At 43.1% G+C, this 19,160-nt stretch overlaps 1 protein-coding gene across 1 annotated transcript in view; it reads left to right on the top strand.

The window, feature by feature from the left end:
• Positions 1-19,160, top strand: part of ryr3 (ryanodine receptor 3) — an 85,166-nt gene that overhangs the window by 40,622 nt on the left and 25,384 nt on the right. The window contains exons 36-49 of the mRNA XM_056764505.1: positions 1-201; positions 2,284-2,386; positions 2,644-2,775; positions 3,529-3,802; positions 4,037-4,151; positions 13,083-13,215; positions 14,814-14,917; positions 15,320-15,455; positions 15,613-15,796; positions 15,956-16,067; positions 16,263-16,383; positions 16,932-17,101; positions 17,533-17,753; positions 18,483-18,573. Of these exons, the coding sequence (XP_056620483.1) occupies positions 1-201; positions 2,284-2,386; positions 2,644-2,775; positions 3,529-3,802; positions 4,037-4,151; positions 13,083-13,215; positions 14,814-14,917; positions 15,320-15,455; positions 15,613-15,796; positions 15,956-16,067; positions 16,263-16,383; positions 16,932-17,101; positions 17,533-17,753; positions 18,483-18,573 (2,097 nt within the window). The remainder of the gene's footprint in view (positions 202-2,283; positions 2,387-2,643; positions 2,776-3,528; positions 3,803-4,036; positions 4,152-13,082; positions 13,216-14,813; positions 14,918-15,319; positions 15,456-15,612; positions 15,797-15,955; positions 16,068-16,262; positions 16,384-16,931; positions 17,102-17,532; positions 17,754-18,482; positions 18,574-19,160) is intronic.

The following is a 19,160-nucleotide window of genomic DNA, read 5'->3' as shown; positions in this document are numbered from 1 at the left end:
ATGTGTGAGCTACTCCACTTTTTCTGCGACTGTGAGTTGAAGCAGCGCATTGAGGCTATCGTGGCCTTCTCAGATGATTTTGTGTCCAAGTTGCAGTACAATCAAAAGTTTCGCTACAATGAGCTGATGCTAGCCCTCAACATGTCGGCTGCTGTCACTGCCAAGAAGACTAGAGAGTTCCGATCACCCCCTCAAGAACAGGTAAACCTTCTTACGTCCAGAAAAAGACCTTTGACTAATGCTTCTTTGCATTTGTGACCCTGTCTGTGAAATCCAGGCTAAAATGTGATAAAAATGTAATCAAAGTATTAAAGTAGTCATAAGCAAAAAAAGAAAAATACTGTTCGTTGCTGTACATGATACATTATATGATTTCCACACACAGTCTGGAATACAAAAATAAATGAATTTAAATCAAAACTAATTATTTTATTGACGCCACAAAAAAAAATTCTGTCACTTCTGTGGATTTACTCAGTCAATTTTACATTTTCAGATACATCTCTGGAAATAATTAAGATACCGTTCCAAAATTTTCATTTCTAGATGTATTGTGGCCATTCCAGCCCAGTCCAGTGTTTGTTGAATTTCAAATTTGTTGAAACCTCAGGAGTGACATAAAGTCATCCAACATCAATGTGAAAGACGGACAGCATGAAAACTGTAATAAAAATCGTAGTCGTAATCGCAATCGAACTTAAAACATAAAAAAAAAATGTTTTTTTAACGTTTTCCTAAACACATGTACTGTTATATTGCTTAAAAGTGAAAAGGAACTTGTTTACTTTGCAGTATTTGAGGTCTGAAAAAATACAGTGCATCTTTTCTGATATTTTATCCTTTTTCTCCAGTTTTCATTTTCTGAAAATAAATGCAAATAGAAACAATATTTTCATTTGACATTTGGGAGAAACTTTGTTAGTAATTCACAGAGAAAAAAAAAAAAAACCTACACACATGTTTATTAGAATGAAACAGTAAATGACAAAATAAAAACTTCAGAAATGTTTTTCACACTAACCCACACACTACATTTTTAAATATACTTTTTGCGGTTAAAAAAAATAGCTACTTTTTTGATAGAAATATCTCACTCTCTATTCTGGACCAGTCTTTAAAATATTTTATTTAGTGTTAAATAAAATGAAGATTTAATATATAATAGCATTGCCAGAATTATTGGTAACTACAAAAATGTTTGTGAAACATAAGCTCACCCAACAATTTTTGTGACTTCATTATTTCCCAAATCCCATTAGCAAACGTCTTTTCAAGATACTGAATGCCACTTTTCATCAAATAAAACAGTTGCCCAAGGGTTTTACCAACATTGATGCAGAGTGGTCTGACTTGCTTTAAAGGGTCTTTGCTGTAATCTGATTAGTGCTTAGTGCGGCTGCAACACTGAGTCATACCCGACTTTACCCAGAATTCTTCATGTCTACTTTTTTAATTACACTTCTCCTTCAGTGTGTGAGAAGATGAATCTTCTGTGCCCACTCAATTATTCTCTGAGCCACTTGTCAAAATCTTCCATGCTGTTTAAAATGCATACCAAATCACACGAAGAAAAAAAGCTTTAGCATATGTGCTCATTGTGAGCTGATGGTGAACTTGGCTCTCTCTGTAACCAGGGCAACAGAAAGGTCTCTTATAGATACACCAAATTTCCATTAGAATGTTGCATAAGTCCAGTAGAAGGTTAGGCTTTTGAAATCTATATTTCATGTTTAGTCATTTGTGACCCTGGACCACAAAACCAGTCATAAGGAGCACATGTATACATAAGCTTATACTTATACTTTTAGCAAATACCAAAAATATGTCAAAATTATTGATTTTTCTTTTATGCCAATAATGATTAAAATAATAATTAAACAACATGTTCAATGAAGATATTTGTCAATTTCGCACCATAAACATATAAAAACGTTATTTTGGTGAGTTGATGGAGCAAAACTGTGAACAAATATACCCAGAAAGACGCCTACAAACATCGCCGGCTGATGCACGCTCTTTGGGAATTACCCACTCAAGTTTGGTATCTATGTAAAGCTTAGTATTTCCACTTTTGGGTTCATATACTCTCAACAACATTATAACAGCGGTAAGCCAACAGAGAGTGTTAAAACAAACAGGTTTCTTCTTAGCAGCGGCCTGCTAAAGCGTCTCTAATGAATAACTTTAAAGTCGATTTTCTCAGTATTTAGATTTTTTTGCACTCTTAGATTCCAGATTCTCTCTTTCTTTTTTAATTAAAACACATTGACTTTGTCCCTGCAGATAAACATGCTGCTAAACTTCAGTGCTGGAGATGACTGCACCTGTCCCGAGGAGCTGCAAGATGAGCTTCAAGGCTTTCATGATGATCTGCGGCTACATTGTGGTACACTTATCCATCCTTGCCACTCCCTTCATACTGAGAAAAAAATGTATTATTACAAATCCACACTGACATTGTGTTTATTTCAACAACATCCTGTTCAGATTCAGAATTTCAATCAGATTGTAAAAAGCTTTTCAATTCAATTCTGAATGGTGCACAAACTCGATTGGTTCACACAAAAGAATGCCAGTGGCAGCACAAATAAATGGAAGAGGCAGATCAACGGTTTTCATCGTTGTGTGTTTGTGTGAGTGCAGGCATCCCTATGGAAGAAGAGGAGGAAGAGCAGGACACATCTCTTAAAGGCCGTCTGATGGCCATCATATACAAGATCAAGGGTCCTCCTCAAAAAACAGAAGAACCAACCGAGAAAGAACAAGCTGCTCCAAGTAAGACTCTTCGCAGCACCACGTGCTTGAATCATTTTCTTCGAGACGTATTGCTCCTTCATGTCTATATTGCTAGTAAGAAAGCAGTTTCTGCAAAAAAAAATATTCTTAGTCAACTAGAATAATTTGAGAATTTTCTTAAAGATGGATTTCAGAGCTGCATTCAGAAATAAGTCGTTCAAACAAGTTTTATTGCATTTCTTAAGCCACACATGATGTAGAAATTTAAAGTTGCCTATTCAGTTGTCCTTACAACAAATCTTATTAGTAAAACTATTATTTTCTATATACTGTGTGTTTTTATGCTTCTAAATGCAGCTAAAACTAAGTGTAAACCAGTTTTTAAAGGTAATATCTTCAGCATGCCGGGGATATTACCATAGGACATTACATTAGCAGTGATGGGTGGGCAGGTACACATTAAAATGAATGTAATTTGCAGATGTTGGTTAAAAGTGGCAATGCGGCGGGTGCTCTTGCCTGATGAGAGGAGTATGTGATTAGAGCTGCTATTCTGAGAACCGCAGGCAGGAGCAATATGTGAACAGAAAATATTAATAGACGCTAATGTTTTTAACATACTGAGCACAGACTACAGTATAGCTTTTATATGACTCCATGTAAGATGAGTTATCTATTTTAGAACCCATGTCTGGGATCGTTCTGATGGATTTATAATATGGTAATAATCTCAGCCTCAGATCAAACAGACAGCTCTATATCTTATGCTGCCACATTTTCGGTCTTTTGCAGCAAATCTGAAGGAGCTGATATCTCAGACCATGGTCAGCTGGGCACAGGAATGCAAAATCCAAGACCCAGTGCTGGTTCGCAGCATGTTCAGTCTTTTGAGGAGACAGTACGATGGGGTTGGAGAGCTGCTTAGGGCTTTGAGGAAGAGCTACACCATCAGTACCATGTCTGTAGGGGACGCCATCAACCTGCTGGCCTCTCTGGGCCAGATTCGGTCGCTGCTCAGTGTCCGCATGGGGGAAGAGGAGGGCCAGCTCATGATTGACGGCCTGGGGTAAATCACCGTCTCAATGAAGTTCAAGAGTCATACTTTTATTCTTCATCCTAATTTCCTGTTCTGCTGGAAATGGATTGTCACGGTGGTCTACAGTAGGATGGTTTATGCTGGTTGTTTATATTTGTTGTTTTTGTATCTGTTTTTAATTAACTCAGTTTTAGGTCTTTTCTTATGGCCTTCATTCTACATAGTATATGGTATAATTTAATTCACTCTGACTCTGTCACCCAGGGACATCATGAACAACAAAGTGTTTTACCAGCATCCAAATTTGATGCGTGTTCTGGGCATGCACGAGACCGTGATGGAGGTCATGGTCAATGTGCTGGGAGGAGACAAGAATAAGGTATGTTGTCATCAGGACAAAATGTCATCCTGCATCTAGGGCTGCACGATAAATCATTATGAACTCAAAATTTTGAAAAAGGTATTCGGCTCTGTGATCGGTAGGAAATACTGGTCGATGACAACAACATAATGTACATTTAAAAAAACAACACCCGTCAAAAATCATCATCATAAATACACTTTATTGTCATAAAAATTCCTGAGGAGGCTTGAAGAACAGCGATTAAGATGCTATAGGCCTTTCCTGGAACTACAACTTATGTGATGGTACTTCTTCTGCATTTTGAAACATTTAAAATCGTAGCTTCATCGGGATGAGATGACATTTGAATACTTTTGTCATTTAAGCTGTGTGACCACAAACATTTTTTGGATATGATTTTATATGTCAAAGAGTCACAAAACATTTGTCACACTTCGCTTCATCGCGGTCAAAATGACCGACATAGGAAGGGAATGGGAAATATGAAAAAATAAGAAAACTAAGCTTTTGGTGGTACAAATTAGCCACTTTGCAGAAAGAAAGTACACAGCAATCAAGGGGTGACGCTCTAAAAGTGCTAATTGGCTTCGTAACTCTGTCTCTTCTCCACCAATAAGCTGGTGTTTGGTGGGCGTTTTGGCGCAATATGGCTGCCGTCGCAGCATCCAGGTGAATGCTGCACATTGTTGGTTGTTGAGGAGATTCCCCTTTCCATGTAAAGCGCTTTTAGTGTCTAGAAAAAACGCTATATAAATGGAAAAAAATATTATTGGAACATCAAGAGTGCAAGATAGACCCCTACCTACGGACGCACACACTCAAAAAAATGAACTTGTAAGGCTGCAACAGAGAAATTTGGAAAATATGTCAAATAAAGTCATAAAATAAAATAAAAATTCAAAAGAGGCTCTCTCTTTCTATCTCTCTATCTCTCTTTCTATGACACACACACCCACACACAGGAACCTAGAATTTACATCATGTTTTTCTTTTTTTACGGCAGTAGATGGCACTAATCTGCTTTTCAAAGATTGGATTTGAACTGCCTGGTATCTGTTTTAGCATGAAATAATGCATTTATTGAAAAAATATATTTAAAGGTATTTGACACAACATTTATAATAATTATAGTATAAATATCAATAAGCACCATACAATTCTCTAAAATTAAGAAATATTTTGAACAAAAATATACTACATTAATTTTCTTGAAAAAAGCCAAGTGTGACCGCCAACGAGCCAAATGTGACCCCTAAATGAAGAGGCCCAATAAAGTGAATGAAATAACAATTAATTGCAAAATATTTGTATAAAGTTTTTGATTTATCACCAGTGTTCGGGAAAGTTACTTTTAAAAGAAACTAGTGACAATATTGAGTTACTCTTTTAAAAAAAACTAAATACTTTACTTGGGTACTTTTTGTGGAAAGTAACTGAAAGTAATTCTGTGTAACTCTTGCGTTACTTTTTCTCAGCTAAATGATGCTCATAATCATAAACTGAAACCTTGTCAAACCTAAAATATCTAAAAGTTGACAAAAAAATTATAAAACGTTAAAATAAAACTTTGTCTAAATGTACATAAAAATCCACGAATCCAAAATCATATCTGAACAGCTAGGGAATTCACAAACTATTCTATAAAGGGCTATTCTGGAACCTAGTAGTTACTCCATTACACATGTACAAACACATGTTTTTTTTTTTATTTAACAAGAAGTTTCTAATAAAAACTAAATAAATAAAGATTTTAATAGCCTGGTCTCTGTTTTAACTTAAATAATCCATTAATTGTAAAATACTTTCAAATATATATTTTTTAATTGTTTTATTGTTTTCAGTGGGTAATTTTTTTAAACAATTACTGGATGATAATTAATTAGTACCATCAAATTCTCTAAAAATGCACAAAAAAAGAGAAAAAAAATTAAACAAAAATGAATTGATTTTCCAAAAAAAAGAAGTTAAATTTTAAGGCCTCGGTCACCTTTGACCTCGAAGGACCCAAGTGTGACCCCTAGACGAAGAGTCCCAGATGTTTAAGAATATATCGCTACCACTCTTAAGGTATAACTTTAGAATGACGTGACGTTAAGAAGTTTTCGGGAAACCCTGACCAGATCGCCTTAAAGAAACAGGATTTCCCTTTCTGTCGGTCTCTCGACGTTGTGTCGAGAACGACAGATGGGGTTCGCCCTTGAGAACCAATCAACTCTGACTACTATAGAAAAGGCCAATGAAATTTGGCGAATGCAATTTGCATGCCGGGTTCCGCCCCCGGAAATCCGGTATAAAAGGAGGCCGGCGTGCAGCATTCACTTACCTTTTGTTCTTCAGAGCCATCGCTCATGAGTACAACTCAGGATTCAATCCTCTACAACTACACGCTGGTGCTACGACGTGTTACAGCGGATCGTCCCTTCCTGCAGCGACCTTCCCCTGGGCGTCTCGGGGGTTCCGGAGGTGTTAGAGATTTTTTCTAAAAGTCCTTTTCAGGACTGACTGAGCATTCTCCAGCGCGGCATGTCCCGCTGTTCTCTTGGGTGCGGCACCCTCATCGAGGAGGGGGATGGACACGATCGCTGCATTAGGTGTCTGGGCGTCCAGCACACTGAAGCAGCGTTCGTTGACACATCTGCCTGCACTGCGGGCAGATTGTCATTCAGAAGTTGCGGTCACGGGTGGCTGTCTTCCTATGGGAACCAGCCACCATTTCGTCTGCTACCCGGGCTGTGACATCTGTGGCTACGGCCCCGATGACCACCCACGTTAGCAGCGTTAGTGATATGGGGAACTCTGCGAACGTAAACCCGCCAGCCAAGTGCTCACGGGCCGATCGCACCCCGATTCGCTCTTCTGAACGTTCCCCAACCGGCGGTGGCATACCGTCCGGATCCTCACGCACACACTCGGAAACGATGTGTGACGTAGATGAGATGTCGCTCGCAGCATCGGAGGGAGACTGGCATCCGACTCTGCCGAATCCAAACTCCACCCCCAGCGGTCGAGTTCAGGAGGAAGCAGAAGTGATGTCATCCGTGCTAACCCGGGGATACGTGGTTCCCGAGGTCGGTGCGCGGTGCAAACCGCGCCCACCCCGGGTGCCATGTTTTTCCCGGAGGTGCATGAGGAGCTGTGTAAAACTTGGAACGCTCCACTCACGGACCGTTCCAGTGAAACCAGCTCTGGCTCCCTTACTTCCCTCGATGGTGAGGCAGCCAAGGACTGCGTCGAGATCCCCCGGGTGGAACGTCCGCCTGCGGTGCACCTGTGCCGCGGACGGCTACCGCCTGGGGGGGATCGACCACTCCTACCGTCCAAAGCACGTAAGACTTCGGCATCACTGGTGTCGAAAGCTTGCGATGTTGCGGGCCAGGCTGCCTCCTCTCTCTATGCCTTGGCCATCCTGCAGGTCCGCCAGGCCAGGGCGTTGAGAGGGCTCCACGAGGGTAAGGCCGACCCGGGTATAATGCAGGATCTCCGTGCCACCGCTGACAGCGCTCTACGGGCGACTAAGGCGGCGGCACGGGCCCTGGGTCGGACGATGTCCACGGTAGTGGTCCAGGAGAGACACCCCCGGCTATACCTTGTGCAGAAGAGTGACAGCAAGGAAGTCCGCTTTCTTGATGCACTCATCTCGCAGGGTGGGTTGTTGGTAACACCGTCGAGGACTGCGCTCAGCAGTTTTTTGACGGCGAAGCAGACAGTGGCAATTAACCACATTTTTTTCACGCCGCGACTCGGCCGCCTACAGGCCTCCGAGATCTCACGTGACGTCTGCTTCCCTGCAACCCAGGACCCTTTCGACATCGGCTCCGGTTCCTGTGCCCCCACAGGCGGCACCCCGGAAGCAGAGGTCGAGGGGGAAACCTCCACCCCGTCAGCAACCTCCTCGCGAGAAGGGACACTGACGGGAAGACCCCAGGGAGAACAACATCGGGCCCGAACCTTCACAGCCACGGCTCTGATCGGTCGGTACGGGACGACTCCTGCCTCGTCACCAAAGCCGGGCCCTTGTTAGGGCTTGGCGCCCACTTACTCACTGAGTTTTCTGTTCTCCACGGGTTTACTTGCAGCCGATCGCACACTCCACTGGACTGTGCTCGGCGAACCGACCTCACACCCTGGCGAGGCGTAAGGTCGTACACATACGACAGCCGTCACCACTCTCAAACCGACAGTGCGTGCCGTTGTCCCGCCAGGCAGGTAAGTAGGCGGAGCAAACCTTCCCTCCGGGGACTCCCCACGACATGGTTAGCTCCGCCAGCCGACGAACCACCCCCCGTGGGAATGATGAAGCAGACCGTCCCCTTGGTCACCCTGTCACAGTCCCTGGGAGCTCGAGAGCTGCCCACACTGTCTCGCTGGCTAATGAGGGCGGTCCGTCTTGGTTACTCGATCCAGTTCGCCAGAGACTCACCCAAGTTTCGGGGCATCATCTCTCCCTCTGTCAGAGGCAGGGACGCATCCGTACTTCGGGTAGAGGTCACCACCCTTCTGGCAAAACAGGCATCGAGTTCGTCCCTCAAAACCAAGATGTTCAGTGGGTCACCACCCACACTTCATCGTTCCCAAGAAAGACGGCGGGTTGCCCCCAAAGGCTGCGTACCCTGAACAGAGCACCTTCACAAGCTGCCATTCAGGGTGCTCACACAGAGGCGCGTCCTGACATCTATGAGGTGTCAGGATTGGTTCGTGGCAATCGACCTGAAGGACGCTTACTTTCATGTCTCGATCCTCCTCGACACCGGCCGTTCCCACGGTTCGCGTGCGAGAGGCGGGCATATCAGTACAGAGTCCTCCCTTTCGGTCTGTCCCTGACCGCCCTTTCTCCCTGAGAGGAGGAAGGCGAGCGGGTACTAAACTATCTCAGCGACTGGCCTATCTTGGCACACTCGCGAGATCTGTAATGTACACAAAGGGACCTGGTGCTCCGGCACCTAGGTCGATTGGGACTCCAGGTCAACCAAGAGAGGGGCAAGCTCTCCCCAGTGCAGAGCATCCTCTTTCTCGGTATGGAACTCAACTCTGTCACCATGTCGGCACACCTGTCCGCAGTTGTGCCCAACCAGTGTTGAACTGTCTGAAATGAACATTTTAGGCAGACAGCGGTCCCCCTGAAACAATTCAGAGGCTCCTGGGACACATGGCGTCCTCGCGGGTTAATAACCCTCGAGTTGATGCACATGACACCGCTCCAACACTGGTTTCAGAGTCGAGTTCCGTGGAGAGCGTGGCACACCGGCAGCAGGCGCATGGTGATGCCGCCCTGCTGCCGACGCACCATAACCCCTAGTCTTTATGACTTTTTCGACGGACTCAGGTCCCTCTGAGCAGGTTATGAGGCAGGTCGTGGTGACGACTGAAGTCTCCCTGCAGGGGTGCGGTGTAGTGTGCAACGGTCACGCAGGTGGGGTGTTGGACGAACCCCCGCCTGCGCTGGCATATCAATTGCCAAGAGTTGTGGGCTATGCTACTTGCACTGAGCAGGCTACGGCCTCTCGTGCGAGACATGCACGTGCTGTTCCGAGGACAGCACTATAGCTGTAGCGAATACAGATCGTCAGGGTGGCGTTCGCACACAGCAGCTAAACACAACTTGCTCGACGCCTCCTCCGGTGGAGTCAACAGGTGACTCGTTCCCTGCAGGCCACACACCCCGGGCAAACTGAACTAGACAGCCGACGTGCTTTCTCGCCAGTTTATGCCTCGTGGATAGTGGCGACTCCACCCCCGTGCAGTCCAGCTCATTTGGAGGCTGTTCGGGTAGGCCCAGGTAAAACCTGTTCACCTCCCGTAACACCACCATTTGCCCGCTTGATAGTCCCTGCCCTCGGCACGGATATCCTTGCGCACAGCTGGCCGCGGGATGGGCGGAAGCACACCTTCCCCCCCCCAGGAGCCTTCTTGTACAGACTCTGTGCAAGGTCAGGGAGCAGGAGCACCAAGTGTTATTGGTTACACCACACCGGTCTAACCGCACTTGGCCTCAGAGCCGATGCTCTGGACAGCGACTCCCCCTGAACCATTCCCCTGACAGAGGACCTGCTCTCTCAGGGGAAGGACACGTTCTGGCATCCCAGATCAGACCTCTGGAACACCCATGTCTGGTCTCTAGACGGGACGAGAAGATCCTAAGATGGCTACTCCCCCTATACGGCTGAGACCATCACCCAGGCTAGGGCCCCATCTACTAGGCGGTTACACGCCTCTAGACGGTGCCTCTTCTCGTCCTGGTGTCTTTCTCAGCGAGAAAGACCCACTGAGGTGCTTGATCAGGATTGTGTTCCCCTTCTCACGAGACTGGAGACTAACATCTCCCTTCCACACTGAAAGTGTATGTAGTCGCTATTGCCACTCATCACGACTCAGTCGGTGGAAAGTTTCTAGGGCAACACGACCTGGTCACCAGGTTCCTAAGCAGCGAGAGGGTGGAATCCGCCTCATCTCCGCTCCATACCCTCTTGGGACCCTAAGTGGTCCTGGGGAGCCTCAGGGCCCCCCAAAGAGCCCCTCGGAGGTTCCGATCTTCCTCATAGAGTAAGACGGCCCTCCTGACGGCGCTCACTTCCTTCAAGAGGGTAGGGGACCACCGAGCATCCTCCGTGTCCCTGGATTGCCTTAAACTCGGCCCTGGAAACTCTCACGTTATCTTGAGACCCAGGCCCGGATGCGTGCCCAAGAAGTTCCCACTACTCCCTCCGGGGCCAAGTGGTGAACTTGCAGGCGCTCCCCATAGGGGAGGAAGACCCAACCCGACTAGTGTTGTGTCCAGTACGTACTGGACCGCACGCAGAGCTCTGAAGCTCTGACCAGCTCCGTGTCTGTTGGAGGACAGCAGAAGGGGAAGGCTGTCTCCAAACAGAGGCTGGCGCACTGGGTCGTGGACGCCGTTACGACGGCATTCCGATCTCAGAATCTCCCATGCCCATTGGCAGTGAGGGCTCACTCCACACGGAGTTTAGCCACCTCCTGGACACTGGTAGAAGCGCCTCTCTAGCAGACATCTGTAGAGCTGCGGGTTGGGCTATGCCCAAACACCTTCGCAAGGGTTAACAACCTTCGCGTAAACCCGGTGTCAGCCCACGTCCTGCGTGGCGACATGTAGGACTGGCATCCGGGGGGGCGTATGCCAGCGAAAGCACCTTTCCACCCTCTAACAGGTTGGGTCAGTGTGCTATTTACCTTTTCTTCTTACCCGAACACATCGCTAAGAAACTGGTACCTCACCAGCCTCCCTTCTTACCCAGACACTGGTTAAGAATAGGCATTCCATCCATCACCAAACAAGCACCCCCTGGGGGCTGGCTGGGCAGAGCAGCCTTCCCCCTTAGGCCGGGATACCATGTGAGCTATCACAGATAGCTCTAACCGGACCTAGTGCTACCGGACGTCTGTAACACCCCCTCCGTGGGCTGTTCCGTCTGATGTATCCTCATGAGAATGGTTCCCACTCCTGGTAACCCATGAGCTTCCCCAGGTGGGCCTCCACCTCGCGGTTAACTACTCAGTCCGCACGTTCCATGCGTTCTCCTCCAAGGACGAGACCATACCTATATCCACCATATTACTCCCCACGGGTAGGAGGTGGCCTCTGTAGCGCTTCCCTGATTAAGTCGCGCTTACCCGGTGTAAACTGATCTGGACGGCCTCTCGCCTATAGAGAGCTAAGGCCCCGTCCGTGAAAGTTACCGGTCAGGGCTGTACCCATCTTTCTCCAAGAAAGCTCTGGAACCCCCCGTCCACCACACTGGAAGGTTACAGTCTCACGAAAGCTTCGAGATGACACGCCCAGGCTTGTTACCGTCGCTTCGCTAGAGATTGTGACGCGATACAGCGTTGTGGCGTTTTCCATAGGCAACCCCATCTGTCGTTCTCGACACAACGTCGAGAGACCGACAGAAAGGGAACGTCTTGGTTACGTATGTAACCTCAGTTCCCTGATGGAGGGAACGAGACGTTGTGTCCCTTATGCCACGAACACGTATCGTATTCTGCTGCAGTTTGAGAGGTCTCAGGCTCTTCATAACAAAGGTAAGTGAATGCTGCACGCCGGCCTCCTTTTATACCGGATTTCCGGGGGCGGAGCCCGGCATGCAAATTGCATTCGCCAAATTTCATTGGCCTTTTCTATAGTAGTCAGAGTTGATTGGTTCTCAAGGGCGAACCCCATCTGTCGTTCTCGACACAACGTCTCGTTCCCTCCATCAGGGAACTGAGGTTACATACGTAACCAAGACGATCTCACTGCAATGCTAACTGGTAGCATGATTTAAAAAAATGAGCACACATGATGTGGAAATGTCTGCAACATTGCAAATGACGTGCGTCCGAATTCTGCGGACACCTGCAGAGCTTTCTGGATAATTCTGCGGGTGCAGATTTAGTTTGAGGGTTCGCACGTCTAACAGCTTAATACCTCCTTATTCCACCGGGGTGGCAATAAGGCCAAAGCTAAGACAAGAAGATGTGGAACGTGTTGCTTCTCATGCCAGTCCTTTTTGGGGTTTGTAAGGAGTCTGGACCGTGAACTAATACCACTGACTACGCCAAACACGAACGTTCAGATGGTGGGGTGAAGGGGGGGATATCCCAGGGTACAGCACAGCGTCTCTCATTTCTGCTTGGCAGCCTCATTATGAAGCTCTCGCGTCAGGGGACAGTGGTCCCAGACATTTATGGCGACCAGATACCCCCCGGGTCATTTGTCCCGTTTAAATGAAGTACAAAACATATTTGCTTTTATTTGCGATAGAGTCTAGCATCTCACATTTCAGCCTGGATTAGCCGTCTGGTGTGATGTTTTGATGTCTCAAGTGTGGTACACGACATGTGTACATTTAGCCGACATGCAGGACACACAAGCAAAAAGATTCATTTGCAGTGTGAAGGAATTGATCTCCATCTGCTCCCGGAGGTGAAATGAAGGCTGTTTTTAAATCTCAGGAGATCGCCTTTCCCAAAATGGTGGCCAGCTGTTGCCGTTTCCTCTGCTACTTCTGTCGCATCAGCCGTCAGAATCAGAAGGCTATGTTTGACCACTTGAGCTACCTACTTGAGAACAGCAGCGTGGGACTGGGTAACCACACACACATGCATGCACACATAAACACACAAACACGCGCACACACACTCAGTGTTCTTCAGGAATGCAGGTCAGGCAGAGCTGAATTACAGGAAGCTGTTTTGACTGTGAATAATAGCCCACACAGCTAAAAGCACCTGACGCCGCATGAGACGTCATTAATGAACAACAGAGAGCCTTCTTATCCCTTTATAGATATCAACCTCAGATCAATGACAGATGAGGATAAGACCTTAGTATAAAGCAGCAATTTCACAGCTGTTAAGTTTTAAATGAAAAATATGCAGCACATTTGCTAAATTTGCTGTTGTAAGCAGGTAAAGGCATAATCATTTATAGTACATGCCGCATATAGATTAAATATAATTTGATCAAAGTCATATGGGCAATGTTAGCAATAATACATATAAATAAATGTCCAAATGAGGTTTTAAATATTTAGAAAAAAAATAATGAAAATCAAATCTATCTGCTCTTAAAGGAACAGTTCACCAAAAATGAAAATTCTGTCATCATTTTCTCAACCTTAAGTTGTTCTAAATCTGTATAAATGTCTTTGTTCTGATGAACACAGGGAAGGCAAACAGTTCAGGGACACACTTGACCACCATTGTAATCTTTTCTACTATAGTCAATGGTGGCCAAATACTGTTTGGTTATAAGCATTCTTCCAAATTTCTTTATCTGTATTCATCGGAAACAAAAAGATTTATACAGATTTCGGACAATTCGAGAGAAAGTAAATGAAGACAGAATTTTGGGGTGAACTGTCCTTTTAAATATGCTTACTTTAGTAGAATGTGTTAAGTAATACTTTACAATGAGCTCGGATTTAATGAAGCTTACACAAAGCTAACATGAACTAACAATGCACAATACTTGTACCGCATTTATTAATCTATAATAATATAAATAAATATTCAGCATTGATACATAATTTGACTAAGATTTATCAATCCACATGTTAATTTGACCAATTACTGATACTTGTCAAAACTAAGTACAGACTAAGTTGTTAACATTAGTTAATGGGATAGTTCACACAAAATGTTAAACTTTGTCATCGTTTGCTCACCCTCATGTAGTTCCAAACCTGTATAAATTACTACTAAACGCAAAGGAAGATATTTGAAACAATGTGAGTGACCAAACAGATCTCATCCCCCATTTACTGCCATAGTAGGGAAAATAAATACTGTGGGAGCCAATGGGGGATTTGATCTGTTTGGTTACTTACATTCTTCCAAATATCTCCCTTTGTGTCTACCAGAACAAAGAAATTTGTACAGGTTTGAAATGACAAGAGGTTGAGTAAATGATGACAGAATTGTCATTTTTGGGTGAACTATCCCTTTAATGCACAATAAACTAACACAAACAATTGTGTTGACATTAAATGTTGAAAACTATATCTACACTCGTTAGTGAGTGTAGATAATGCATTTAATAATGTTCACAAATAGAACCTAATTGTTAAGTGTTTCCCTATATACTTTACTGGTTGTGGAAACACTGCCATCTGATGGTGATTGTATGTCTCTTTTGGCATACAGCATATCTAAGTGATATCATTTTTCCTTATATCTCACCAGCCTGCCCGACCATGAGAGGCTCCACACCATTGGATGTGGCCGCTTCCTCTGTGATGGACAATAACAGCCTTGCTTTGGCACTAGAAGAACCTGATCTTGAAAAGGTTACATTTCATGTTAAAAATGAATATAATGACATGATAGAGTTAAAGGGATAGTCTACCCCAAAATTCTGTCATTTTATTACCCTCAAACTAAATAGTTGTGGGGCACCTTAGTTTCCATAATATTGTTCCTACTATTGCATCAATAGTTCCCCAGAACTGGTTGGTTACAAACACTCTTCCAAATATCTTTCTTTGTGTTCATAAAAAATCAAAGGTATACAGATCTGTAACTTCTTGGGTGAGTAAATGATGATGAGAGAATTTTAATTTTTGGGTGAAATGTTCCATCAATGAAAAAAATGAATCTGAAAAACAGGATTAGTGTAAAATTGTCAAACACCCAAACACTTTTTGTTTAAATTGTTTCTAAGATCTGTTTTCCCATGTGCATATTGTCAGGTGGTGACATATCTAGCTGGCTGTGGGCTGCAGAATTGCCCGATGCTCATAGCCAGAGGATACCCAGACATTGGCTGGAACCCAATAGAGGGAGAACGCTATTTGTCTTTCCTCCGCTTTGCTGTCTTTGTCAATGGTTGGTGGAAGCACAATTTTTGCAATAACGCTTTTTTGATAGCTCATTTATTCCCTTGGTGTCTTATTGCTTTGGAATGGTTTCATCTGCCATTATTCAAAGACTTCAGATGATAACTGCTGTATCTCTTTGTTTGTACACGCTCTGAACGTCTCAGGTGAAAGTGTTGAGGAGAACGCTAACGTAGTTGTGAAGCTGTTAATCAGACGCCCGGAGTGCTTTGGACCTGCTCTTAGAGGAGAGGGAGGACAAGGCTTGCTTGCTGCCATGAAGGAAGCCATTAAAATCTCAGAAGATCCTGCCTTAGACCTGCCCAAATTACCTCAGGGGGTCACACCCACGTAAGACCAAACTATCCAGTATCTTAGGTTTTGTTAGTTCATTTGAAAAGTTAGCAAGAACCCTAAATATGGAAATGTCCTGCCACACTGTGCTGTGACCTCATGAATGAGCGAGCATGATTTGAATACACGAGTGCTCTGTTTGTTTTGTTTTGACAGGGTAGGGCAAGATGAAGAGGAGGAGGAGGAGGTCCCACATATGGGCAACTCTATTATGTCCTTCTATTCAGCCCTTATTGATCTTCTGGGCCGCTGTGCACCTGAGATGCATGTGAGTGCTACTTTACTGCTGGATTTGATCGATTTACAAAAACTGTGACAAAGCTGAAGTCAAACTTACTGCTTCTTTGAGTTATAGCCTACTGATAAAACAGCAAAACTATTTTCAGCAGGGTGGTGTTGTACATTGTTTGTATATAACTCATTGAAATGACTTGTTTTTATGTTTATGGGTGCTTATTTACAGCTTATTAACAAAGGCAAAGGTGAAGCATTGCGTATCCGTGCCATTCTGCGTTCTTTGGTGCCCATTAAAGATTTGGTCGGAATCATCAGTATTCCCCTCAAAATACCAGTCGTGAATAAAGGTTTGTGCTTTGTACTTGATCTCTTTAAAGCAGTCTTAAAAGGTTAGATTCACCCAAAATTGAGAACTCACTCACCCGGGATTGTTCCAAACTTGTTTAAATGTATTTGTTATACTAAACACTAAGGAAGAAATGTCAGTAACCAAACAATTCTCATCCCCCCTTGACTCCCATAGTATTTATTTTCCCTACTATGGCAGTAAATGGGGGATTCAGATCTGTTTGGTTACTGACATTCTTTCAAATATCTTCATATGTGTTTAGCAGAACAAAGATATTTACAATAAATGACAAAGTAAATGACGATCGAATTTTCAATTTTGAGTGAACAATCCCTTTAATAGAACCGAAACAACTAACTACTGACAAACTTTATTCACAAACTATGTACATAGCGTAATTTTAAAGTGATCATACTGTACATCGTATAAACACAAAGACTTTGTTCACCTAGTCAGTTCAGTGTCATCTTTATCATACAGCAGACATCTAATCTTCTTGCCCTTTTGTTCTTTTTTTCTTTTGGTTTAACTCTTTCGTCCAATTAGACGGCAGCGTAACTGAGCCGGACATGAATGCTAGCTTCTGTCCAGAGCACAAGGGACCCATGGTGCTTTTCCTGGACCGTGTCTATGGTATTGATGACCAAAGCTTCTTGCTGCACCTGCTGGAGGTGGGCTTCCTGCCAGACCTGCGAGCATCAGCCTCCTTGGACTCGGTAGGGGGCACTGCAGAGCAAAATCCCAGACATTTTACAATGTCAATTAGGCTTTGTTTTGATATTTGAGAGTATTGCAATTGTCATCTAGGAGGAAGGTTTCTCCAAGATTCCCCCAGATTTGTACTATAACCATATGTCTGTAAATTTTAACTTGTTAATGTAGTGTGAGCGTTTTTATAAGCAAAAAATATATAAAAATAATAATTCATGCAATAAACCATAACATTTTGGTAACGAAATGAATACATTTCATGCCATATGATAATTTTAAATTTATTTAATGAGAATTCTTGCAAACTGTATTCTTACAAAAGCACACACAGCAAAAATAACCATCTTTATCAATATCAAAATGAACTCATTTAACATCTTTTATTGAAAATAATCGATTATCAATTCATATTTTGTCATGTTTTTGTGTCCACCAGGAGGTGCTCAGAACCACAGAAACGGCGCTGGCCATGAATAGATACATAGGCTCCGCAGTGCTTCCTCTTTTAACGCGCTGTGCTCATCTGTTCGCTCACACAGAGCACTACGCACCTCTTATTGACTCTACGCTGCACACCATCTATCGTCTCTCCAAGGGCCGCTCGCTCACCAAGGCCCAGAGAGATGCTATTGAGGAATGTCTGCTGGCCATCTGCGAGTAAGAACCACCAATGTCCACCTTTGAAAACCTGGATTTAAATGTTTAAGATGGATGACAACTCAGACTTCACAATTTTATGCTTTAGATGAGGGCTGTTAAACGGTTAATCGTGATTAATTGTTCCTAGAATAAACATTTCATTTACATAATATACAGTATGTAAACACCATATGTATATATTATATATTTGTTCCTCTGTACTGTACTGTGCATATTACATTTGTATTTATAAAAACATACAAGCACTTTTATATATTTAAGAAAAATATTAAAATCAATAAACGTTTATATATAATTGTAATTATATATAAATATGATTATATACATTTACTAAATATGAATAATTTGGTTCCAAAATGAGACAACACAGTTTTTACCCAATTTAAAAAATCATGTTTTTTATTACTTTATTATGTTTTTATGGTGTTTTATTGTGTTATGCAGCTTTTTATATCAATTGGAAGGCACTATAAAAAAACAGGATTTGTAAAAACGTAGTTATCACATTTTGGAATCAAACTTTTCATATATACTTGTATGTGTACGTGTATGTGTTTATAAATGCAAAATAAATATGCACAGTGCACAGACATGTATTATGTAAACACAAACTTTTATTCTGGATTCTGGATTAATAGTTTAACAGCCCTAATACAGATAATACTTGGTTAGAGTATGCTGTTATTAAGGTAAGATATCATCTGAAGTCATTTGCGTTTTGTGTAGGCATCTGAGGCCATCAATGCTACAGCAGCTGTTGCGTCGTCTCGTGTTTGATGTCCCACAGCTTACAGAGTACTGCCAGATGCCCATTAAGGTGTGTAAACTGGAAGCGTGACATCATCATCATAATAGAAGATGTTCGGCACCAGAATGAACATCAAATACACATGCACATGGTAGTGTTGTGCAACAATTAAAAGTTTACATAATATGTCTGTCTACGGTGAATATAATTTTTTATTTATAAAGACATCGTGTACATGTATACAGTATTTAAGAAAAATATAAAAAAACAATAAATGTTAAATATCATATAAATTATATAAATAAATACATGTGAATATTCTCTAAATGTATATATCTGTATCTGTACGTGTACGTGTATGTGTTTATAAATACAAAATTAATATGCACATCACACAAACATTTATATTATGTAAAGACAGATTTTTATTTTTAAACATTTTTATGGACAGCTTTTATGCCATAACTTAATGCAGAAAGCAGATGGGGTTCTTTTGTTTGTGTTTCGCACACATTTGTCTTGTTTATAATGTAATGTATAATGATATTTAGTGGTAAATGTAAGTTTATATATTTGTTTACCCTTAGGTTATGCATTTTTAAAAGACCCTCAACAATTTATCTAACATCCGTAGTGTATTTTGCCAGCTTTACACA

The sequence above is a fragment of the Triplophysa dalaica genome, chromosome 13 (genome assembly GCF_015846415.1).
Source record: "Triplophysa dalaica isolate WHDGS20190420 chromosome 13, ASM1584641v1, whole genome shotgun sequence".
Taxonomy (NCBI): Eukaryota; Metazoa; Chordata; class Actinopteri; order Cypriniformes; family Nemacheilidae; genus Triplophysa; species Triplophysa dalaica.
Note: the sequence above shows the minus strand (reverse complement) of the source record. Positions and strands in the feature narration are given on the sequence as shown.